The 25102-nt window shown below is 39.3% G+C and overlaps 1 protein-coding gene across 4 annotated transcripts in view; it reads left to right on the top strand.

The window, feature by feature from the left end:
* The window catches only part of KCNQ1 (potassium voltage-gated channel subfamily Q member 1), a 363171-nt gene that overhangs the window by 41057 nt on the left and 297012 nt on the right, over window positions 1-25102 (top strand). For all 4 annotated transcript variants that reach the window (XM_054198522.1, XM_054198520.1, XM_054198521.1 and 1 more), the window contains exon 2: window positions 7513-7603. In XM_054198522.1, the coding sequence (XP_054054497.1) occupies window positions 7513-7603 (91 nt within the window). The remainder of the gene's footprint in view (window positions 1-7512; window positions 7604-25102) is intronic.

Raw genomic sequence — 25102 nt, 5'->3', positions numbered from 1 at the left:
TTTTCAGGAGCTAAATTATTCTTTCCTGAGCAAGTTAGCTGAACTGGTTAGGCAGCACAGCTAATGCAGTTATTCACAATTTTCATTCAAGGATTAGAGTTCACAACCATACTCTGGAAGAAAAATACGTGTGTTAATAACAATTTCAACGTTGGCCAAAGGTATGGGAAAAGACGAATTGAAGTTCTGGGCTCTTAATTTTAATCATGTACCTTTGCCAGACCATTCTCTTAACAACAAACACTTTTTGTTTAATGGACAAAGTGATGGAGGACCTCTGACATCCACCAGTTGTATAATTGAATGCTCATTTAATCTTCTGTGAGTAGACGGGCACGGTACTCTGGTAGTTTATGGTCATGACAGAATTGGTGTCTTTCCAGTATTTGGTTCAGACTTGCTGCAGAGTTTGGCGTAAGACCTACGCATACAGGATATTCATGTGTGTGAATTTCATAAAGGATGAAAGTTTTCTTTGGATGGTAAAATCCTGTTTCTTTTTAAAACAACAACCCTATCTCAAAAGTGAACTTCTCACTTTTAAAAGCACCAGTTGGTATTTGTACTTGACACCATACCTTGATGATATACCTCCCATAAAATAAATTGCCATCCTGTATTAGCTTCCTGGTGATACTGTTTATGACTCTTATTGTCAGCTGTCCTCCATTTGACAAGTTCTATTCCCCTTCTAACTTCTACCTTTTATTAGAATTATTTTCCTCAAGCAATCCCAAAATGCCTTGAATGAAACAACAGGAAAGAGCTAGTGCCTGGCTACAATTAAGAAATTACTTGATATGGATTAATAATGTTTACCTAGTTGCACCGTGGAAATCAGCGGGCAGTACTGTGTGAGGCGGTTAGGGATTTGTGTTGGCTTGTAGCTATACAGTAATACAGGTTTTCCTGATGGAAAATTAAGCAAGGAATGACTTCTCTGGCCTGGAATGGGACAGAACATACGACAAAGTGAAAGAGTGAACCCCTGTCTTCAGTGTGTGTTGCAGCTGAATTTGTCTATCTAAATCCTCATTGCAGTAACTCTTTTTGTTGCCTGGAAAGCTGCGTGAAAATGTCCTTTTATGATACCATTGACCTTTGTGTTTACAATCTGAGAAGTGTCAGTGTGTGTAAGCCATGGAGATGAAAGATGAAATAATGATGCTGTCATATGTTTTAATGAACTGGATATGCAGCAGCATTATAGTTTTCAAATTACGATGATCAAGATAAGAATCTGCCCGTATTTAATCTGCGCGCTTGTGTCGTTCATTCTCAATGTCATCCTTCCAGTTCTTCTGAAGCTATATGCTTAGAGGGGGTTAAACTTTGTTTGTATTCCTTTGTTTACGAGTGAAACCTATCACAGTTAAAAGCTAAATAGCAAAACACGTATTTACTTTGTAAAAAAACTAACGAACCAACCCATCCCCTGAGTTACAGGGTTAGTGAGGAAGCTGCACAGTTGGTGGCTGATCACGCATGTGACTGAGCAAAGCTGCACATTTAAAAAAAGGCAATCCAGTTACCCAAAAATATGATGCAGAGAGAGGTCCAAAAAGGAGGCTTAGGTAGAATATTACCAAAGATGTAGATGGACTCAAAAGACACTTTTTTTTATTTAGAGAATATTTCTTTCTAGTTTCAGTCACTTTCTCCAGTAGACAGAGAGGATGAACTACAACTAGCCATTGACCTCGTGCCAAAAAAAGAGAACAGATCCAGCGGTTATAAGCTAAAATAGTATTCCCTGTATGCAAGGGCACTTATAGTTGGATTACCCTCAAGATTGATAGTTGTAATGAATAAAAGTTGTTCAAAACTAAAGAGCAGACTTAAGCCAGCTCTTATGTTACATTGAACAAAGAAAAACTGTCTGTCTTCCTGGAGGGTTAGAACTCAAGTAGGATTTATATAAATTGAACTGCACTTTCATCTTGCTTTTCATCTATTAAATGTTTTTGAGGTTTCAGCTTAATTTAGGGCCTAATGCCAACTTTTTCCAGGTTAATGGAAAGAATCCCACTGAGAGTATGTAAGAAACGCTGCAAGAAGGAGTAAAATTTACCTACATTTTAATACTGGTTTTGATGATTACAGCTGCGTGTGCATGAGACTATTAATCTGGTGAGTAAGTACTTCCAGCTTGTCTCATGCACATTTTTTTTAAATGTTTCAGGTTGTATCACTAAATATATTTTATAAACCATTATCAGTTCTCCTACCTGTGACATTTACTAAATGAGCATTGTTATCACTCAGTAAGTGGTTAATTGTTCCTTTGATCATTCCACACATTGTTTCAAGCCACAAAAAAGACATGCTAATGTTCTAAAAGCAGTTAAATCCAGAAAAAAAAGCAGCAGCTCAGTGCTGGAGGCTGCGAAGTGCTGATAGCTACCTGTAATCTGTTGAGTTCTGCAGCTGCCACTGAGGTCAGTGAAAAAGGCTGCAATCTGGATCTGTTCTGAAAGTTGACATATATTATATCCCACTTGACAAATATTGTATCCTCAAATAGTCAGAAACAATTAAATCCATCTTCAGCTCTTAATATATTTCCTGTGTATTGCTAAACTTAGTGCATATAGTAGCTGGTCATTTTTACCTCTCAGCTGTATGATTCTTTCCTGGAAATGCTCTGACTTCTCAAACCTGCTTGAGACAAAAAGTTACTTAAATGGTCTAGCTGACTTCATGGAGTAAGCCAAATTTTGTTATTTATTATATGTTTGCCCACATGCACACACTGTCTCACGTAAGTCTATATACATCTGTGTCTATGTACGTGCTTTCCTCTTTAATGGGTAGTGTAACAGACGCACGTCCCAGGTCTACATACAGGCTTGGATATACACGAGCTCTAAGTGTTACCAGAGTGCTGCGTGCTGACATTGTTTCATGCACACTGAGATACTCAGAAATGGAGCTATGACTCCACCAGGTATGCAGTGCCTGTAAAAACTGAGTTGAAAAGACAAGCACAGAACCTGGCTTCTAATAAAACAGTGCTGGCTGCCTGAGAGGAAATGGGTTGCCTTGTAAGGGTCCCCTGAAAAAAAAGGGAGACCATGAAAGAAAAAGCCTACTGCTTTGTAAGTGTTAGTGTCCATGTTGCTTTAATAGTGATTTCGTGGTTTCACATCCAGAAGTACAGAGGGGATTTGACATTTGCAAAATTCTTAGGGTTAAAAGAAATGTGGCGCTGTTAAATAGGAGTTAACCGCAATGCTAAGTATTTTTGAGTGCATCTACTGATGTAGTATCTGTGATTTATCTACATGCAGGCAGATGATATTTTGCAACCTGGGATAGGCAATATGAAAGACTTCACACGCTATCGCCTCATCTCTAACATTGCTTGGCCCCACAATCTAGGAGTTAGATCAGAGCTGATGAAAGCCTGAACTCCTCATCACTCTGCTTCCTTTCTTGAAGATGGTCACATTTGTGCATAGAGCGTACACAAGCAACAGGTTTCAGGAGATAGAAGATCTGTGTTTTCCAAGAGACTGCTTCTTCTGAATGCTATATTTAACAAAATTCCAGTGTTCTGCTGTCTGCCTCTGCTTTAGAGAAAAAAGGTATTATACTGGAGTCATTAGGGCAGATACAATGACAAATGTTTGTTCTGCTACCTCATGTACAACTGGTGAAATCAGCATGGGGTCTGAACGCTTAGCAAAGTGTTCCAGAGTGGCTGATGCTACTGGTTAAGCTATTCATCTGCTTTAGATCTTGAAGTCCCTGAGCGATATTATGTGGGAGCTAAGGTATTTTTAATTTTTTACTGTGAGACAGATAAGCAAGGCTGGCTAACTAATGTGCTTTTCCACTTGTTATGGTACAGTAAAGCAGCTTGGCTACCACCCAGTGAAGAGTAAATGACTGTTCTGTGAAGTGTAGTAAGTGTTTGAGGACTAGCATGTACATTGGATAGCCCACATCCAGTTTGCCTAATTTAAATGTCCATGTTTAGAGTCTTCATCCCCTCAACAGTTGAAATAACTAAACATTTGCAGAGTAACTCATTTCGCAATTGCTCTCTGAAGATGTCTAGTGTCTTTCTACCAATAACAGAGCTTTGATGTGCAGGTGAGGCTTAGTTTGTCTGAAAAAAAAGCTCTCTTAACTTAGCTATCTGGAATTATGTGGTTGATTAGGGTAGGGCTGATGCATCTGTCTACCAGTAATTTGTCTAAGGCTTCTTAATGTTGCCAGTTGCCCTTTAGTCTGTCTCGTATTAACTCATTAGACTAACAGTTTACATGCTTAGCATCTGTATCAAGGTGAGTACTTCTTTGGGAAAATGTAGTATAAGTGATCACAGTAAAGTGATATTAAGAGTGATAAGGTTATTTTGGGCATGGGAAAATTGTAATGCTTGCTTTGAAAAAACACACCGATTTGGGGGCTTTGAAATTTTATCTTCTGCTATCAAGGTTGTACCTTTGATTTTTCCTTTTGAAAATTCACACAAGTTCATTTACACAGCTCTCACATGAGTAGTGGACAGTGAAATTTCCCCAGGATGACTTTCACATAGAGCAAATCCAGGTTTGAGGCAGAGCCTTGCAACTGCTGTTCGTAACTGTTTAACTACCGTGGACTTGTCTGCTGTCAACAAGTGAAAGCAGGCAGTTAACTGAGGATCTGTGCTCCACTTCTGGCTGAAGAGAGGGGAGGTAGCTGTTGGGGAAAAAAAAAACAAAAACAAAGCTGGCAAACTTTTCCTGTTTTCCATTTTCCTGGTGCCACACTCCCCTCTTATACTTCAGAACTGGAGGAGGAAGCCACTAGTACTGAAACAAAAACAGGGTAAGAGCTGAGTGTTGGAAGGAAACGAACAGCAGGTTGATGTCAGAGGAGGACCATGTTGTGGTTTTTCTTTTTTTTAATCTCTTAATATTGCACCCTCTCTTCCTTATGTGCAATTGATGTAGTTTCAGCAGAAGCAAAATAGGGATGCCAGTGTGACAGTGTTAGCAGCTTAGCTGTGGTGCTCCACTGTCACGGCTGTACTGGTGGGGCTTGTGGACATCTCCCCTCTAGTGTCACAGGAAAGATGAGAAGCAACAATAGCAGACCAAACATCTTTGTTTTGTTTGGGATGATGTGTGTTTGTGGGTATGAAGGTGTCTCATGCTTCAGCCTGGAAAGAGCACAACAATGAATTTCAAGAGTTTTTCTGGGGGTGAGAAAAAAATAGTAAGACTGGAATAGATCCATGTGTATGAAAACCCATAAAAGTAGGTAGTGTGGTGACTGGCACTTGATGGAATTCTTATGTCAGCCTTCAATTTCTGTAATAGTAACAAGAAATGAGATTTGGCAAACAATTCACTCTAAGTTTATCTTCCTGTCACTTAGGCACACAAACTTTCACCTTGAATCCTTATTGGGTACTCTTTAGTTGGGTTTGTTCAGGAAAAGTACAGAAATGGGATAGTCTTTGCTTTGGTGCCCTCTTGTGGTTTCAGGTATTGGCTGGGTTACAGTTTTAACAAGCCTGGTATTAAGGGATATAATAAGTACTAATTGTCACTGCTCAAGGTGTATTCAGACAGCTTACACCATCCCATGTAACTCGTTGTTTGCTTTGAACTAGTACTTCTGTGTACGTTGGACTTCTTATCCAGAGACCATTAGCTACCTCTGTGTAACAACCCATTTATGTTCATGTTGTCGCATATATCGATCTTAAGCAATGGTGAGAATATTGCAGATAGAAAGGCTGGACACTTGGGGAATATTTATGTTTCAAATGACTGGCTCATTTTTGCATTCCCCTGTCTTGTCTGCACACATTACTTCTACTTAAGAATGGCCAAAGTTAGAGATACGAGGTAAAATGAGAAGATTTTAGAGATAAATTAGAAACACCCACACATTTATACTTTGTCTAGGTAAAAGTATATTCTCATTTGTGTGTTTGTGTCCATATGTGATAATCCCTATGCTATAAACTTCAACTAGTTGTCGCTTACTAATTTGCTTTTCGTACTTATTACCTACAAATTTCTTCTCCACAATTTTGTAATATGTTTACTGTATAATTTGTGTGTGCATTGGACTTAGATGTGCTGTGTTTTGAAGCAATTTTTGGGCAATCTACCTTATAATGTCAACCCTGACACATTTTTGTTTTCTTGAGTGCTTGGCCTTTCAAAAGATTGACCCAATCAAGTTCTCACTTAGGTGGAAAAGAAAGATGTGACTTCAGCTGAGCCATGACAATTTGCAGCCACTGATGTCCTGTTTTAGTATTTTTCCTCTTGACTTCAGTTTTATTCATTATGTCAATTCTTTTTTTCTGTGTTTATTTATTTATTTATTTTTTGGGGGGTTTTGTTTGTTTGTTTTTTAAATGAGGAAAAAGAACCGATTAACCCTTTTGGAGATGTGTAACAAGGTGGGCAGTGATTTCGTTTACTGGATTTTGCAGCAAGTCTCTGTCAAGTGCAAAGGATTGGTGTTGCTTGTCTCAACAGAATTGTGAAAAATACCCGTAACAACTAGCTCTGTGTTTAATAAGTGAATGTTTTAAGTGATTTTCATTGGTTATGTCATGTTTTAAAAAGAAACATGCAGTTCTTTGGGAACTGGAAGCTGCCTATGCCTTGTGTGTAGTGGGACAGCATCCAGTTTGGGTCTTATATGTTTTGCTTCTGAAGGAAATATGTTCCTTTAAGGCAAGCAGCAGTCAGTCCTGCGGGGTGGTGGGCACAGATGAAGGTTCTCAGGGAAGGGGTCTGAAGACAGAAGCTGGGGGAAGAGGCCTCCTGGGGGCTACAGGCAGCTAGGCTGAGTTTGCTGCCGCTCCCTGTCTGTCCTGAGTCTTACCTCGGGTAACAGGACTCCCTCCTTAAGGACTCACTCAGGCAGGGGGTAGGTACTGGGGAAGAAACCCTTATATTCCCACACTCTCCCTGACAGTTGCTTTGAAATTTTATTTTATTTAAAAATTGAATAAGTCCTAGGTTGTATTTCAGATACCCACGGTTAAAGATTTTATTTATCTAGGGCCTTTGGGGGATTGGTTATAAAAGACAGTGTGGGCAAAGCCTGTTAATCTCTGGCTTAGTTGGTATTTCTCTTTGCAGTTTATTAGAATTTGGAGCAGCAAAAAGGCAAATATTTGAAACATGTTTTAGGGGGCTGTGTGGTGGTGAGTCAGCTGTCGTAAGTAGCCCTTTGCAATGGGAAAGAACAAGGAATGCTGTTTTCCTGAGCGGCCAGAAAACATCAAGTCTTAGATGTAGGCTAAAGCTAATGTTATTGTTTGGTTTCATTTGATAATGTCCAACCCAAAAACTCAGTGTCTGAAGAGAAATAAATTATCCAGTATAAAGCAGGGTTACACAAAAGTTGCCAGCTGTGTTTCAAGATAATCCAATACCAATGACGTTTCTGTGTGTACAGATAACTTGTAATGGCATAATTATCTGTCCTCCCTCTAGGTTCTTACTAGACTGCATTACATTATTTTTTATTTATTTTTATTTACAGCTTCCTTATTGTGCTGATATGCCTTATCTTCAGCGTGCTTTCTACAATTGAACAGTATGCAGCTCTTGCTACAGGGACGTTATTTTGGATGGTATGTATGTGGATGTTAATGTGATTGATGCATGTCATGGCAGCACAAAACCCAAGTCTTACCCTATATGGTCTGTACTGAGCGCTATCTATATTGTGTCCAATACACAAAGTGTTCTAACTAAGCTTGGATCCCTCATATTGCTGAGCTTTATCCATTTTTCGGCCGTACTGAAGACCCGACACCTGACCATAGGCGCTGGGGGAAATAAGTCCTGTCCTTTAGTTGATGTCAGGTGCAGCTTTCTTTCACAAGTGGAAACTCACGTATTTTCATCGTTGACTTTAGAGTTAAGACAACTTGCTCTACCTGTCTTACATACTTCCCCGTCAGTAGAGAAGATGTAGTTACCTTTTGTTTATAGTACACTAGTGCTGCAACAGATATGTATGAAGAAATATTCCAAGAGTATGACTGTCCTGCCAGCTTAGTTTTCATTCAAGAGCCTTAGTTTTGAAGTCGGAGAGGCATGATTTTAAGTGTACAAAAAATTTACAAATTTGTAGTACCTCAGTGGTGGGGTACCCCCGATAAATCATTGATTCTCTGTATTTGTAAATAAATGACCATTATTTTACTTATGATAACACTGTCACTGTATTGAGAAAATACTAACTAGCAATTTAAATGTTCAAAATTTTCTTGTAGCTGTGCACGAGTAATGTCATTGTCATGTATGTTATCCTTATTAACATGAAAATATTCACTTAAACTTCATCAATTATAATAAATCTTATCAATTTATCTATTCAGTATGCTAAGGTTTTATATCTAATATGAATACTGTAAGAATATAGTATATTAAATTTAGTGTCAATCACACTATTTCTATTTAAGGTATCTTTATGCCTGGTATATTATTTTTAACTATTTTCTCAGACATTTGAACTGTAGATGTAACTTTATAATTAGTTGCCAGCTAAGAGAGTCTATATGTGTATTTCTGCATTCCAGTACCTTTTGTGGTTCAGGGTATTCTTTCTTTATAGATTTAAAATTTTTTTGTTGTTTGGTTTTGCTTTTGCTTTTTTTACTTCTGGCAATTTCTGTGATGAATTTCACTTGTGATAATACCTCATTCATCTTTGCAATATATCATAGTATTTTACATGGACACAGTGTGTTGTTTCAGTAAAATAACTTGTGGTGACAACAGAACTAGTGATGTTTCTTTCCCGCCCTGGTGAAATCATGGAACTAATTTTGTGCATTCACACTGTATGCAGTACGTATTGTCTGTAATATAGTCAGTGTAATATGTATGCAATGCGATCAGGATTACGTACAGTGTATGCAATATCCAGTATGTATTGGGTGTTCATGCTCTTCTGTATTATCTTGCTTTCCATCTCAGTGTTCCTGCTCTATATCATTAGAAATATTATGGGTAATTTTTAACATTGAGATCCTGTTATCATGGTTTCTTGGGAATTCAGCAGTTGTTTGTTTGTTCAGTATTGTCATATTCTGATATTGTTTTCTTAAAGGATTAGCTGTCATAATTTTCAAGAAACTTAAGGGGATTACGTTGATCCATCAGTCCAAAGCAGTAGATGGGCCAATGTGCTCTCTGCTTTATCCGGTTTTGGTGGGACTTTTGAAGGAGTTGTGGCACTTTGCAACGCAAATATAAATGTCAGAGTCTTGTTCCTGTTAGGGTCTACCCGATAAAATTTCCTATTCTGCTCTTATTTAAGATTTTACTTTCAAGCTAATATATCATTACAAGCTATCAAAATTAGATGTAACTGAATTCTTAAGGGGGGAGTTAATCACAGCTGACTGGTTGAAGAGAAACTGTAAAATGCAAAGAAAGAAGTAGAAGAAAGTACAACGCCATACAGGAATTAAAATTTTCAAAACAGGAAAAAATACAGTATGAGCTTCCAACCCAAATAGTCATGTAAGGGGACTTATTGAAGCTTAGGAGAGCACTCTCTTTCTACTGTTTTGCAGTAGGAATTAATTTCTCTTTTGTGTTTGTAGAGGGACTTTTAGTTATATGACAATAATAGTTTTAATTTGTAGCTAGACAATGGAAGTAGGTAACATTGTCATTGTAGGTAAAGCAAAGAAAGGCAAACAAGTTGAATTACAAACTAATACTGAGTGAGAGAGACCTTTAAAGGAGCAGCGGTGTAGCAACAACCTACCAGAAACAGTATGGTAATCCTGAGGAAGGCTTTTCTGCTTGGGCTTAACTGGGACAGTGAGAGGGAGGGAACGTTTGGACTTGTGGAATTTGATGTTTATGAGACCTCAAGTCATTCCATGAAAGTTGAGTTATACTGCTTGCGTGTGTGCTTTGTGAGATTAAAATAATTAAAGTACCACTTATAGACCTTTAACTATTTCTTCTGAAAATTGTAAAATTGAGTCCACCTTTCCCTATCTGTGTTCCAAAGGGAAAATTACTGAAGCTTTGTCAAGAGCAGATTGCCTTTTATTTAGATATAATTTCCTATGTAGGGTAGAATTCTCTCTAAATGAATTATACTTTGTAGTGCATCACATATAAGGCTGAGATAGTGCTAAGAAATATGCAGTGTCATCCTCTCAAATTTTGGGTAGCTGAAATTTATGGACTTACTCTATTTGAGCGGGGAGGAAGCTTTGACCGAGCAGCCAGAGGTCTGGGAATGCAAGAAATGACTGTATCACGCTGCATGTCTGGAAATGAGCGCTCAAAGTTAGCGTGTGGGTATGCTGAGCTGAACAGCCCCATGGAGCAAGTCTGGTTAGATGAGCTTACTGCGTGGGCACTGCAAATCTGATTCACCTTGAAAATGAGATGGAATAACTGCATAAAGCGCATGTATGTGTCTGTTATCCGTAAACTACTGTTGTTACAGAATCCCTTCTGCAGCCCGCTTGTGAGTTGCATGGCATTGAAGATTTGCACTGGGAAAAGTACAGAATCTGTTCCTCCTGACCGAAAAATCGTTGAAATGAACCCTGTAAACCACTGACAATTAAGAGCTAAAATGCTCAATTTCTTCCACGTAGCAAAGGTTTTTTTGCTCTGAGCCTGTGAAAGATCTAAGCACCTGCACAACTTCAGCAGATTGTCTTTTTGAAACCAGTGAGACTGCTTTCATTAAAATTACAACTAGAAGCTGATTGTGCCCGTTTTCGTGATCAAGACTTTCATGCTTCAATAATATAGTTATACAAGATATTACAAGTATATGAAAATAAGATCTGAAAAGATTGCTAATATTATGTATATATTATTTCCTTTTTATTCTGGAGCCATTTGTTTTATAAATATCACTTCCCACTACCAGAGGAGGAAACAGAAGATGTTACGTTATCAGTAATTTTAAAGCATTTAAAATTGCTTCTATTTTTCATAACAATGAGAAAAATGCAAGCTTAACACTGGAAAATAAACAAGGGAAAGTTTATATGTGTTTCAAGTGGCATTCCAATTTTAGACAAAAAGCTTACAATTAGCTGCTGAATCTTTCTCTACTTGTCACTACACTTCACAAGGCAAAGAGCCTTGATGAAAGCTATACCTAAATGCAGTTGTAATGGGAGATTAGGAGAGAATTGGCCTTTTGTTAGTTTCCATAATGCAGTGAAAACTGTTTAAATTTGCATGCGTTTATTTTATCTTTTTTTTCACTAGATGGTGCTGTTGGAGGGGTTTGACTCCAGTTACTCGTTGGCACTTGCCCAGCGTGAGCTGGAGTCTGAGCCAAGACTGTGAAAGGATCATCATTTTGGAGGGTATATGTACACTTGGCCCATTTAAAACAGTGGTGCGGGAGAGCTTTTGCCATGACTCATAAAGAAAATGTGGTATATCTGTGTAAAAATTGATTTTGAGACTACAATATTTAAACTATGGAAAAAAGTAATTCAGAGATGTATGTTCCCAGAGAGGCCGTATTTTTCTTTTATTTTCATAAGCAAGGATTTTATGGTGCCAGAACATAGCAGAATGCTGTTATCTCAGCATGATCTAAGAAAATCCAAGTGCCTGATCCAAGGGGATTAAATATTCTGCTGAACCAAGGGATATTTAGTGTGCCTGAAAAAGCTATTTTCTTGTAGGAATCTCATTTCAATATTGATTCCAACAAAAAAAAAAAAAAAGAAGGGTATGTTTTTATGATGAAAGTGTAAGTTCTTTCCAGCTTTCTGTTTTCTGAGTTCCTTTTCTACTTTAGCATACTTCTTACTAAAGAAATTAAAAAAAAATAAATATTAAAAAGACTACTAGTTAAGATAAAAGGTAATAGTTTTGGGTGGTTAACATTTATGTTATTGGCATTGAAATTATTTCTACAATTAAGAGAAAGTGGCACAGAGTCTGGACCTATGAGAAATCTAGATTTTATTTCTTTTAATCTTTTGTTTTGAGTATAAGCCTTGGGTTTTGTTTGCTGCAGTGTTTTGTGGGTCTTGTGAGAAAGAGAAAAATGCTTACAGCTTTTGATTCTGAAGATGCTCTTCACAGAGAACAAATGGCTCAAAGAGTTCAAAGTGGTTCCAGCGTTTTGTTTTTATTATTATCTTCCTTGGTTAAGAAGGCCAGAGACTTACGATCTGGACACTGGTGCATGTTCATCCGTTTGAAAAATTAAATGGGATTAATGTCTGTAAAGGATGCATAGTCGTAGCTCCACAGACTGATCCAGTCTACAGACAATAAAGAACAACTATAGGTGAGAAAGTGAAAAATTTGTCTTTGCAGCCTCAGCAATGTCCCCTGGTCTGATGCAGAGCGAGGTCAGCTGGTGTAGATGTGTGTGTGGTGGACGCCTGCACTTTAATCCTTTTCCTTTGCTGGACCTGCAGACAGACCTGCCCAGGGAATCACTCAGAGCAGCATTTCCTTTCTGATGCTCCATCGACTGCTGAAGTTGAGAATCCTAGCTTTCATTTAAAGTCAGCTTCTGTATGTTTTAGTTTGTAGTAAAAAAAGCCAAATGCGAGTGATTCGAAGGCTCAGGAAATGTGAATAGAAATTAAAATTTCCCTCTCCCCTCTCTCCCCTTTAAATAAGGTGACAGTATAGCTAGTAGCTGGAACAAGGAGCTTCCTCTGGATCCGAACCCAAGCGTTTCTTGCTGTGCTTCACTTGGTGGTTCTGATGTTTGTAGCTGAGCTGTGCTGGCAGATAGCCTTCTAATCTGCTCCACTGCAAAATCAGCTGTGCTGGTTGGAAATGCTGCTGGTAGTAACATCTTAACTTGTTCCAGCTGTTCACAAAGCAATCCCCTGTCAACTCCTCTGGTCTGTATAGGAGAATTATGTGTTTAATGTAAATGTGATGTTAAAGGGATTTAATTAATTTAGTTCAGAAGGTTGTGTGAACATGCTTTTAGTCCAGCTTAAATTCTGCTTTATGTCCGTTCTGAACAGGTCTGAGGGAGCCAAATCAGATGCTTCTAAAGTGGAAATAAAATTGTCTGTTTGGGACAGCTGACCCAATTTAATGAAATGGGGTTTAAAAAAAAAAAGAAGGACAAGGCCGTTGTTGTTTTCTGGTGCAAATGAAGTCTGAGCTGAAGAGGAATGCCGGGAAAGAATGAAAAGGTGATATGGAAGGGGAAGTATGCTAAGACCAGTAAGGGAAAGATGAGCTGCGTTTTGTTTTCACGTATGCCAAAAGTCAAAGCCTTGTAAAGGGAGCTGTAGTTTCTCTTTAAAATCTGTAGAGGGCAGCATTGGACCACGCTGTGTCTTTGGAGCGGCTGGATCCAGACCTTGGATGGTGTCCTGAAGTGGATAAAAATATCTTCTGGAAGAAGTGAACTATTAATAAAGAGATGTTTTTTCACATGGGCTTGGGGAATTTTATACGAATAATCAACAAAAATAATCCTGGGAGAGAGGGGCGGAAGAAAAGGGCTGTGTAAACGTTGCTACCCCTGACAACTCTGGCCACTTTGTGGTTGTAGCCACAAAATTCATGCTGTTTGGCCTACCTGATTTCTCATCGTGTGGATGGCTTTTAGAAAAAAGTGAGAACAATTAAAGCTTTCAGTGAAATGATTTGGACAAGTATTTGCATGGAGGAGAAAGAAAAAGATACTAAACTTGTTAACACACAGAAAGATTTCCAGTATGTTATGTCATTCCAGGTATGTTCTTGCTACTGTCTTAAAGGTTTCCTTTTCAGTGGGGGGAAAAAAGTAGTAGTTTATTTGGCTAAACTTCTCTAACGTTACCACCAAAAATGACTTGTAGATATATATGATAAGAATAAGCACTGATTTATTTTTTTTTTTATAAAAAAAGAAAACTTTTTACCTGTATTGCATACATTTTGTCTAGCAGGTTCAAAATGTTCCGGGTTTGAATTCTAATTTCAGTCTGCTGCACTGGAGTGTGTATTTGATAAAGATGAGTGTGGATGCAGAAAACTGGTTACTTCCATTTCTGCCTCTTCTAAGAAATATGAAAAAACCCAATCCCTCTGCTCGGATTTTTGTAGCTAGAGTTCTGTGGTGGCATACCTGAATGCTATAATTAAAATAAAGTCTGCAACTAAGTCACTGTGAGCAAAGGAATCGGAATTTAGCGTTTATCTCTACAGTACATTGGGATGAGATGGCACCAAGCGTTTATGCGGGCTCAAACTCTGAAGACTAAGACCGGCTCTGGGAAGAGTGACCTTCCTCAAGCTCAGGGTGGAGCTGGTGACAGATTGCAGGCCAGCGCGAAGCACTGGTGATAGACTGGTGCCGTCTGCTGGCTGCTTGGTGGCCTACATGATCTGACACGGTGATCTCCCTTGGTGGCAGCGTGGGGGTGTTGGCCAAAGACTGAAGTGAGCACAGTGCCAGGTTGTCCGTTAGCGCTGAGCAAGCTTCCCAGCTTTTCGTAAATCAACTACAGTAGCGTGATGGTTCCCAGAAAACATTGCTTTTATATTGTATGCAGCGTTATTAAAAATAGGGGGATATGTGCTGTAGAGTTTTTAGTAGTTCACCTGTTCTCAAGAGCTTGTGTTTGCTCTCCTGACTGACGTAGCATACCGGTGTTTTCTTTCTTTATTGTTTAGTATAGCTGCACTCCAATAAATTCTGTTCAAAGGTCTGTCCAGGAAAATACCATCACGGAAAAAAGTACGTTGTGTTCACCATTACATCTTTTGTTTGCTTTTGTTCAGCTTTCTACTTAAGGGTTAAAGTTACTAAACTCTTCTGGGCTGTAAATCCATGTCAAGCTCAGAGCATTTGCTTGGTAACTCTACTAGAAACACGGTAAACATATTTTCTTTGAAATTATACACATTTTTCACTATTTAATATATTAGTAAACAAGCAGAGTAATACAAATTTCATCTTGGAAAAAAATTTAAAACCATGAAATACTGGTGCATAGTAGAGCCAAGCAGTGAAAAGAAAGATTTTTAAATTTAGGATTTATCTGGATTAGTGTGTAATGTTTGCAGTGACAGGTGTTTCCTTTATGCTTTGCCCAAATGTCTGGAAAGTAGTTTGTCATTAAGTGCTACATTCAGTGTGTATCTCAATTTCAGTATAACTGGAGGGTCTATGGCTTTGTTAGGTCCTTGTTTTCACATCTGACCTCAGCCAGCTGGAGTCTATTGTTTTAAGCGTAATGTAACAGCTGACATAACATAACGGATATCAAGCTGAAAAGCTGAAACAGTGCAGTGAACTGATGCAAAGAGAGGGGAAAGGGAGAAGTTGGGAGGGAGGGACAGGGGCAAAACTAGCTTCATGATTCAAAGTGGAAGCTTGCTGGCTTGTTTTCCCGGGGGGAATTAGCTAGGAAATAATGGGATGAGTCTGTTGAAGTTCTATTTGCAATTGATTACATATGATAGACTACCGAGACAGGTTTGAGTTTGCCAGCTGTCACTAGCTGGTGGCTCTTGAATGGCTTTAAGTGGCCCTTGGTAGGCAAAACTGGAATAAACTCTGCAGGTGTGGTGTAATTCTGTGCAGTAGAGCAGTGAGTGCCAATGTCTTAGAAGAAAGGAGGTTCCAGGAGTTAGTAGAGAGAAAATAACTTAAATTGAATGCGTTAAGAATTTTATTTTGTGGTGTTGTATTAAGTGGGTTCAATTAAACTGTCTAAAACCCAAAACCTACTGGACTTCTTGGTGGTTTTCTCTTTCTCAGCAGTTTCTAAAGTAAGCTTCTATGAGGTCGTGTTCTAAAAACTTCATTATTTCGTGTCTTGACTTCTGCGTTTGATGGTAGGAAAGCGTATCTCGGCATTGAGCGCTAACTACTTTTGGGAAAGGAATGAGTAAATGAACATCCTGTTAGAAACTTGTCACGCCATGAAAGAAGTGACAAATACATGACTTTGTGGACAAAGAAGGAACAAGAAGGTATAGAGATCACCCTGCTGTTTCTTCATATGTATTTATATATATGCTTCTTTACATACATGTATTTCTAGAATAGAACATATTTCTATTTTTAGTAATGATTAGAAAAAAAATACTTCTAGCTGGATTTCATTTGTAAAGCCTCTGTCAGCTCCACCCAACGGAGAATTTATTCCATGGTTTTAGGAGTGGGGGGAAAAAAAAAAAAGTCAAGACTCTGTATGCTGGGTTTTTTATGTATATGGCTATAGGTGACCAAATTAGGTTCTACATTTATAAGTGAAGTTTTTATGGTATGAGACTTGCAATTATGCAGTATGTTTAACTTTGAGCGTGTGAGTAGTCATCATGACTTCAGCAGAGCTTCCTGTGTGCATAAATATTAACAGCATTGGGGCGTAATAGGAAAGGTTTCGTGAACAGTGTCTGCTTGTACTTAGGGATAACCTAGGAAGCACAAGAGTGATTTACGTAACTACACGCTGTATGTATCTCTTGTTTTAAATTTTACTTAATTCACTTTTATTTTGTTAGTAAGAAAAATGTCAAAATGACTGAAGCATCAGTTCTGTTAGACTTGTCTTGCACAAAGGGTTTCTAGGGTTGTTCCTGTTGTAATATGGGGCCTAGACCTATTTTATCACAGTAAACAGAAAGGTCTTGTGAAAGACTTTACTAGCACTGTTGATTCAGTAGCTAGTAGTACATAGCATGGGCATTTACACTTTCTCAGCTTATAAAAGAAATTAATTTTGTTGTAGAGCTTAGAACTTGATGTTTGTCCTGAGCTGCTGGAGAAGCCTTGATAGCCCAGGGAGCTGCTGCGTACTGCATTTTCTGTTCGGTGTTCTTGGCATGCCCTGTGCCTTGGTGGCAAACAAGGGGGGGTGCCCGTGTGCCCTGGTAGTGACAGTGTCAGAGGCTGTGACACGGCGTAAGTTCTGTAGGTTTCCCTGAGTTGCCTCTAGGGACCAAACACTGGGACAGGTGCCCTAAAACTTCTGCACTGCTCAGCTATGCCAGTTGTTCATTGATTTCAGGGACCTGTATCTTAGTGTATTGTTTACATCAGGTATTTCCACCTAACCCATCGAACATTAGCATATTTTTAGAGATGATAGGGAGTCAAGAATTGGTATTGGCTCTCAGAAGCAGCAGGACTCTTAAGACCCAACAAAATAACCAAAATGCCTGTTTTCACAGCCAGTCTGAGAAGGCAAGCAATGACTGCCTGACTTGGATGATTTTCCTTATGCTAATGACACTGAGGCTGACCTTTTCTTTTTCCTCCAACATGCCGTTAACATCCTTATTAAGGTACCTTTCAGAAACACTCCTTTTTATTGTTGTTTCTGTCAGCTTGACAGGCTGTGTTTACACGTGGAATGTGCGCAGGAGGAGTTGATTTACTTGTCCTTTATCCCTCTGCAGCTGTTCCCCAGATCAAGGTGAGAAAGGATGTCTGCTGTGGAGGTTATCTGACTGTTCCATGGTTCCCTGCAGCAGGGCAGGTACAATGTCTTCGGATGCTGTTTTGGCTGCAACGTTGCAGAACAGTTTTAAATTGGAATACGTATGTATGATGACTGACCTCCATCTGGCCTACAGGCAGGGAGCTTGACAACTACCTTCTAGGAGCTGCTCCAAGTCACTGATTTAGTATATGAAACTCTGAACGAGTTATACTTAGTGGCCAGGGCAGGGGAAGAGGGAGGAGAGAAAATTAAATATTTACTAATCTTACTTCTGTAATGCCTTACAAACACGAATGTACTTAACCTTGCAACATTCTTGGGAGGTGAGTATTAGCAATTTTACGAGTAAAATTGGGTGACCCATAGCTTTTCTACCCTAACTTGGCTTTGTGAGATAAATCTTTCAGAGAACATGGGCTGTACTTTCAAAAATGGGTTTCGGCCTGCATAAACTGGCACTGCCACCTGAAGAAATGTTCCTGCTGCCCCATTCCTTGTGCCAACACAAGCATTTGTGCAACTATGTTATAAACTGCTGTGGAGAACTCAGATGGGTTCACACTAACTTTTTTTTTTTTTTTTTGGCCAGATGAGATTGCTTCTCTTGGCAGCAGTGCTGAGTTAAAGTGTTTGTGGAACTGTAGAGTAAGATTATTTTAGCTTTTGATAGTTAAAAGTGTGAAGGAAACTTTATCTGCAACACAATTTACAAGCAGACTTGTGTGTTATCCTTCTGAGAAGGGATATTATTGTTGTTGTTTACGTTACAGCCCATTCAAAGGGCCCTGCCCGTAAGACTAAGTACAAGACCTAGTAGACCAGAGGCTACATGCTCTAAAAGATAGTTCCTACCTCCATAGACCTTGCAGCCTAAACAGATGACGTGGTGACAAGGCAAGCAGAAGGAAGAGCGAGTGACCTCTTGTGCAGACAGACACTCATGCAGAGAAAGAACATAATTTACAGAAGTCCCAGCTTTGGCCTGCTCCACGCATTCAAGTTCATTGATGGGCCTCAGCAATTGTAACACTGAAAAAATAGATGTATTTAATTTCTTGTCTCATTTCTTAATTTAAATCTTTGAAAGCTTTTTTTTATATGAAAACTGAGATTTTGGCCCTTATTTTACATACTTAGCTCTGTTTGTGCCTCTATTGTATTGATTTGACAGAATAATGAATTAAGTAGCATTTTATGTTTACTTTGCATCTGTTTTGCTGCAGGACAGCAGGATATCAGCCTGGCAGCTGATTGAGATGAACTTGACTGAAATTAATATTATCCTATAGGTCTAGGCATGCCTACTGTAATCCAGAGCCAGTTATTGAACTCGAATTGGCAGCTAGGCGGTCTCTACAAACAAAAGCTGGTTTGTTCAAACTGGGCTAGAACAGGCAGGGTGTAGATAGGGTTGCAGAAGCATGTCTCTCTGGAAAAGCTTAAGAAGCAGTCATCTGCTAGCTCTTCACTTCTGCCCCTCAACGGGATTTTACTCTGCCCAGAATTGGATTGTCCTGCATTTGCTTTCGTAGCGTGCTGCAGTGCCTTGCTGCCTCAGAAACCTTTGTTCACCACCAAGGATGGTGAAAACTTAATTTGGTTAGATTGAAGAGGACAAAGAGCAGTTCCACAGCGGGTTACTGCTCTTCAGCTTTGTGGGTGGTAATCTCCAAGATGAGAGGTGCAGTAATGAGGAGCTGGGTGTGGTAATATCTTCAATCTCTTACTGTCTTTGAAGTGATTGTGAGCACGTGGTTGCACGCGTCAGTATGGCCTAGTCCCATAGGGTATAATTGTACTATTATGTCATCGTTATTATTAATACAATAACAGGCACATTTGGGTTTGAATTACTGCAACTATTTTGATAAAAAAAAAAAAAAAAAACCAACAAAACAACCCACAACCAAGCCCCAACCCCCACATATCTCTACACAGAATGCCAGTACTAAATGTGTGTGTAGACTAGTCTTGAGATAGCAGTTTACCTTATAGATTCTTAGTGTGTGTGTGTGTATCTATCTATATATAAATAATAAAAAAAAAAAAACTGCTTGGATATGAGTGGGATTTTTCAGACATAATGACATGTCTTTTTCTACTGGCATGTTAGGATCCAGCTCATTAGTGAGACAGTTAAATATTTAACCACTAGGAGATTTGTGCCTTTTCAAAACAAGCAGATTTAAAAAGGATGCAAAGAAAAAATTCTTCCTTTACTCCCAATTCTTAACTGGAAGCTTAGGGAGTTGCTATCTCATCCGCAATGAAAAAAATGCAAGAAAATTAGGGGCAGCATACTGACTGTATTGAAGTCAAACTTTCCACTGGTATGTGCTTATGAATACATTTGTGATACGGTGGGTAAGGTGGAGGGAATAGATCTTGTAGACCTTGAAAGCAGAACAAGGTTTGCAGCAGTAATCAAAATGAATAACTGTTTGTAAACAAAGCCCTATTTTTATATTTTGGTAACAAAACTAGGAAACTCCACGCTAAAATGTCGGAAAATTGCTTTCAAGTAGTAGGGCGATAACATGGAAGTTTCCTTTTCTATTCTTAGTTGCTTTTGACAGGCCAATGGCCAGTGATAGTCAGATGTGAGAAGCTCAGCCGTGCATCAAGTCGCACAAAAATGCACACTGTGACCATTCTGTTAAACGACAAATCCCAAATCAAACAAATCTTTACTTTCTCGAGGTCAGCAAACCGTGGTTCTGAAATGCTAGTGAAGCCATTAGGAGAAAGCTGTTTCAGGAGTTGATTCCACTTTTGGAAAGCATCAGAACTCGGGTTTCTAAGTGTTCAGACAGAAGAAGGGACCATTAGGTTGCACATCCCAGGCAGCTTCATTTGTTTCGTAGCTTATGTGCAGGGGTGTTTCTGTCTTTAAAACCAAATCCTGTCTTCATAGATATGTAATGAGCTCTGTGATCTGTATCCAAATTGCTGATTTCTCCTGGTTTTGTGTCTGCAATTCGCTTTCATTTGGAAGAGGCTGCTGTTTGTAAACATAGGGTAAGGTGTATGTAAGGCACTTTCTTTTGGTCCTCACTGCGGTGTTGTGCTCTTTGCTAGGGAGAGGGAATCAATGCTAATTCAGACAAATATCCTCCAGCACTTTAAATCTCCATTAAGTAGAGTCAGGTAACAGGGGCCTAGATACATAAGATAATAATATAAGATCTGTTATATAAGATCTCTTAATATAAAATCTCTTCACTGCTATAGCTCCTGTAGATTTCCCACAAATGTGTAGATTATTGCTGCTTGCATCTGGTAGGGTGATCATCTGGAAAACAGCAGATGAGATGTGGGAGATTCTGCTGCTGTGCCTCTTTGAGCATGGAATGGCATAAAAATGCAGGGCAGCATCATGAATAGTGTTAGAGGACCGTTTGTTATGGAACAAAAAAGCAGGCAAGGAGGAGAAACATCTCTTCTTCCTGATGACTGTTGCCTCACTCGGAGTTGTCTGTTCCTTGAAACAGCTGTCTCTTTCTCCTTGCTCTTAAATTTGGTGTGGCGTTGACAAAGTTGCTAATAGATATTTCTTTTTTCTTGATATTTAAAGGAGATGTTGAGCTAGAGCTTTTTCACTAACAAAACCAAGTTGATTTAGAGAGCTGAAGCGAGATGATGGAGACTGTCAGTGAAACCTTTTGTTTGAAGCTGTAAGAGGTGGAGGAAGAAATGCTAAGTGGCTTGGATGAGGGATGAAGTGCATGATCAGATACTTCTTGTAATTTCTGGTTTTCTGTCACCTCTTGGAACAGGGGCTTCTTGAGTATTGTAATTCCTTAATGAATTGCAGATATCACTCATCGTGGAACTGTATCTTCTGTCATTCCTTCCCTAGCTTGAACTTAAAAATTGTTACCAACTGAAGCAGTCTACAAGGCGTGGAGAATTCAAACACACAGAAAGCCACTGTTGATTAAAATCTGGGGGGGCTTCTGCTCTTTTGCAGTTGTCAGGGACTTACGTTGCCTTCCTGAATGTTCATTTAGGCTTTCACACGCAGTATCGCGTTGCTTGCACTGAGTCCCTTGCCTGCCATCTACAACAGGCCGGGGTTGTGACAGAGATCACTCTAGCGTGCCTTTTGCATGCTGGAGTATCCTTTTGTTCTCCTCTGGCTTACTTGATCCGTGCTGCCCACAACCTACAGCGTTACATGGCTCAAGGCCAGTGCAGAAACATTTATAGGGTCCAGAGCTCTGTCTAGATATCGTTGATTAAGAGTTGGAATAAACTGCATGGAAAAGGCAGCTAATGAAGCATGTCAGCTTTTCTGAATTAAAATGTCTTTCAATCGCAGAAATTAATCGCAGCCTCTATCCCAAGAGGCTTCAGGAACAAAAGAATTGTGGACATTTTAAAACAAAAATGAAAACTGAATAGTGTGGCACATTCTTTAAAACTGCTACTGTTTTTCTTGTTTATTCTTAATTTTGCATGTAAGGATGAAAACAAACAGTAAAAATGTTGGAAAATATTTTTGTTTCTCTCTTTTCATTTTGTTTTGTTTCCCAGTAAGATAACTTTCATGTGCCGTGGGACCAGGAGGAAAAACAATGGCATCTGACTGACCAGCATAGCGGAAGTGATATACAGAACAAAGAAGGCTTTTTATTTGTAATCTCTTAGTTTTTTGTTCATCTCAATTCATAACACAGGAAATCAATAATTTTCAGTTGCTTTACCAAAGTAGTACTAGGTCAAAATCAAGCAGTCCTTTTTACAAAAGAGCTTACTGTAATGTTCCCAGCTATAAGGCTAAAGTTTCAAAGCAATGTGCTTTTTACTTTGATTTATTTGTTGTCAGTAGCTTGTCAGGCCTTTTGTTTGAATTAGGAGCCGTTGTGGGCAGCCAGAAATTGAACTTTATGTAATATAATCTATCTGTCACTTAGTAGCAGTCCCCTAACAATGATGCTAACACATTCAGACTTTAGCATCTGGACCTCACACTTGAGTTTTCAGCCACTAGGTAGGGTCTAATGTTTCAGTGCTTCCATGTAGTTCCTTCCCAGCTATTTCCCATCTGTGTATGACTGTCCCACTTCCCTAGGGGTCAGTCACCAGTGCTGCCAATGTCACCAGACAAGCCTTTTCCCAAGAGAATTTTTTTTTTTTAACTGTATCACTTGTTAATCTCTATTAGACTACTAGATTCGTTTTCTTCACCTCAAAAGCCAGAAAATTCATAATGAAGCAGAAAACTGTGGGCTTATGCTCAAGCATGTCTCTGAGATGAATACATTGCTTTTTATTTCATGGACCAATTCTAAAAAAGTGGTTCATCGGTATTCTTTAACGCTTTGCAAAATGAAAGCTAATGTTTCCATGGAATGATAAAGTGTGATTGCAGGAAAGACTAAGAACAAGAGTTAGAGTCTATAGCTGGGCTCTCAACCTCCCTGCAAAGTGAGTTTTTGAAAGAAGAATCTGCGATAGTTAAAAGTACAAAATGCTATTAAAATTTACCACCTGCCTTCTGCCTCCTCTAGTACCTTTATGGCTGTCAGGCTTTTCTGGGAATGTGCCTGTAAGTATTCCGTGCTTTCCTAGCTGGGGAAGACCTTGGAGGAAAGCAGGCAAGCCTTGAGCAAGAGAAAAAAATCACAGATTTCCACCCTGGGCTTCCTGTGAGCTTCCAAGAACGTGCTTCTGTGATTGCTGCTGCAATTTCATGCGCTACTTACAGTGCCTGGGACTGGGCTGTAAATGAGGGCCCCTTTGTGCTTTGGGCTCAAACATAATATGGAGACTTAAGTATTGAAGAATAAAAGCAGTAGGTGGGCTGGACTGAAGGACACTCTTTCCCAAATGTGTTCTCTGTTTTGTCGGTAGTGAAGTACTTGTTTGCACAAATGACAGACATCTGAACCATCAGATAAATAGGGTGTCTTCTCTCATATGCTGTCCCTCTGTTTTCTTCCATGAATTGGCTTCTTATTTTAGGTATTAATTCACAAGCTGGAAAGCTCGACCAGAGCCAGTGAGGGGGAAGCTCAGCCCAGAGCAGTACCTCTTCTGTCTCCTGAGCAAGTAGCAGGGAGGGAATTGAACTTCCCTCAAAACATCTGGCAGAGCTGAGCTGTGCCAGTGCCTCTGCCCCCAAGGGAAGGTGACTGACTCCTGGGGTAGGGCTAGATCAAAAGCAAGGTGCAGGGAAAAGGAAACAGGGGTGAAAAAGGATGCCAAAATATTTAAAATATAGCTGCTGCATCTGTCCAGTGGCCTCGCTCCTGTTTGTGGAATAAATTTTATGAAAGATGCACTTATTTATGTTAGCCTGTGATAGGTAGGTCTAGACCAACCAGGATGTTTTAAGAGTTTGGGAAAGAAAAGAAAAAAAAGAGCACTTTTTGCTTTAAGGTAATTTAGTCTAAAATCTTTGAAGTAAAATAAACATATTTTAAGTAGCTGAAGGCATTTACTATGTTTGCAAAGGCTCTTTGCAGTCCGGTTTGAGGAGGTTTGTTTTTGTCTAGAAGAAACAAAAATATTTGCGAGCTTGCTTTGGACTCCTGGATTGCCAGGAGTCCTCTTCTGTGTGAAGTGGAATTGTAAAAACCGTAAGTTTAATATCAGTGCAAAGGAGAGACAGACTGCTAGTGGGGTGATCTAGGACAGCTACATTAAAATCTTTCTTTCAGTGGCTGCTTTCAAGAATGATGGGTCGTATTTGCTTTGATCTCTTTCCCTGTCATGCTGCTGTTCGGGTTGGTGCTAACAGCGGTCTTGATGTGGGGGCTGTTTAGAGAGGTTGCCCTCAGGAGCCGAAACAGGTAACGACCACTGCGGGTCAGAAACTGTCCCCGAAAGTCTCCTGTGTGTTTGTCACCACCTGAATTTTTTTTTTTTTTTTTGAAACCTTCAGTGGTCCTGCACTGTGAAATCTGTGTTCAGCTGGTGTAATTCATTTGGCTGGCAGGGGCGGATTTATTATTAGCAATGGAAACCCTGTGAAACACGACAATCCTTGAAGTCAGCTGAAAAGTGGCATTTTCAGCTGCATTTTGCGTTGACCTTCCCTGACAGCTGCACCGTGAATATATATGGACCAGATCTGAAAATACATTTGGAAGCCCAAAATGTCAATGCCTGTGGCGCTGCTGTTAAGCTTTGTTAGATGCAAAGGTTTCATTTGTAGTTTAAAATGGTGAGCTACAGATGCTAATTTGCACAGAGGTGGGATTTTAGATTCAGGTTTGGTGACTACCTGTTACATTTTTCAGTGGGCTTGAAATCAAGTTGTGGCCTTTTGTGGAGCTTGGGGGTTCAGAAGAGTATCGCGACTGTCTGATTCAGAGTAGCATTACTGTCAGCTCAGAGTAAAGAAATACGCTTACATCTTTCTACACAATAAATGCGTAAAAAGACTTTCCTAGAACCTAGCGATTTGCTGTAAATGTTAATCTTTGCCCTTCAATTTATGTGCACAGAACAGTCTGCATATCTGTAAATGATTTGTTAAATCACGTAAGTCTTGTTCTGCAGTTGTTTGTGTTAATGTACCCTACAGTTTAGAAGGAACAGTTAATTGAGAACACTGAGTGTAGAAAGATACTGTATTTATTCTAAGCAATGCGTCAGAATTGATGACCGTTATCAAAGGAAAAATTATGGCAATTAATTACTGGTGACGTCATGAAGTCAGAAAACACCTTGAAGTGTGAGAATGTCATT

The sequence above is a fragment of the Rissa tridactyla genome, chromosome 4, assembly GCF_028500815.1.
Source record: "Rissa tridactyla isolate bRisTri1 chromosome 4, bRisTri1.patW.cur.20221130, whole genome shotgun sequence".
Classification (NCBI taxonomy): domain Eukaryota; kingdom Metazoa; phylum Chordata; class Aves; order Charadriiformes; family Laridae; genus Rissa; species Rissa tridactyla.
The sequence above is the reverse complement of the archived record's forward strand: the minus strand, read 5'-3'. Positions and strand labels throughout refer to the sequence as shown.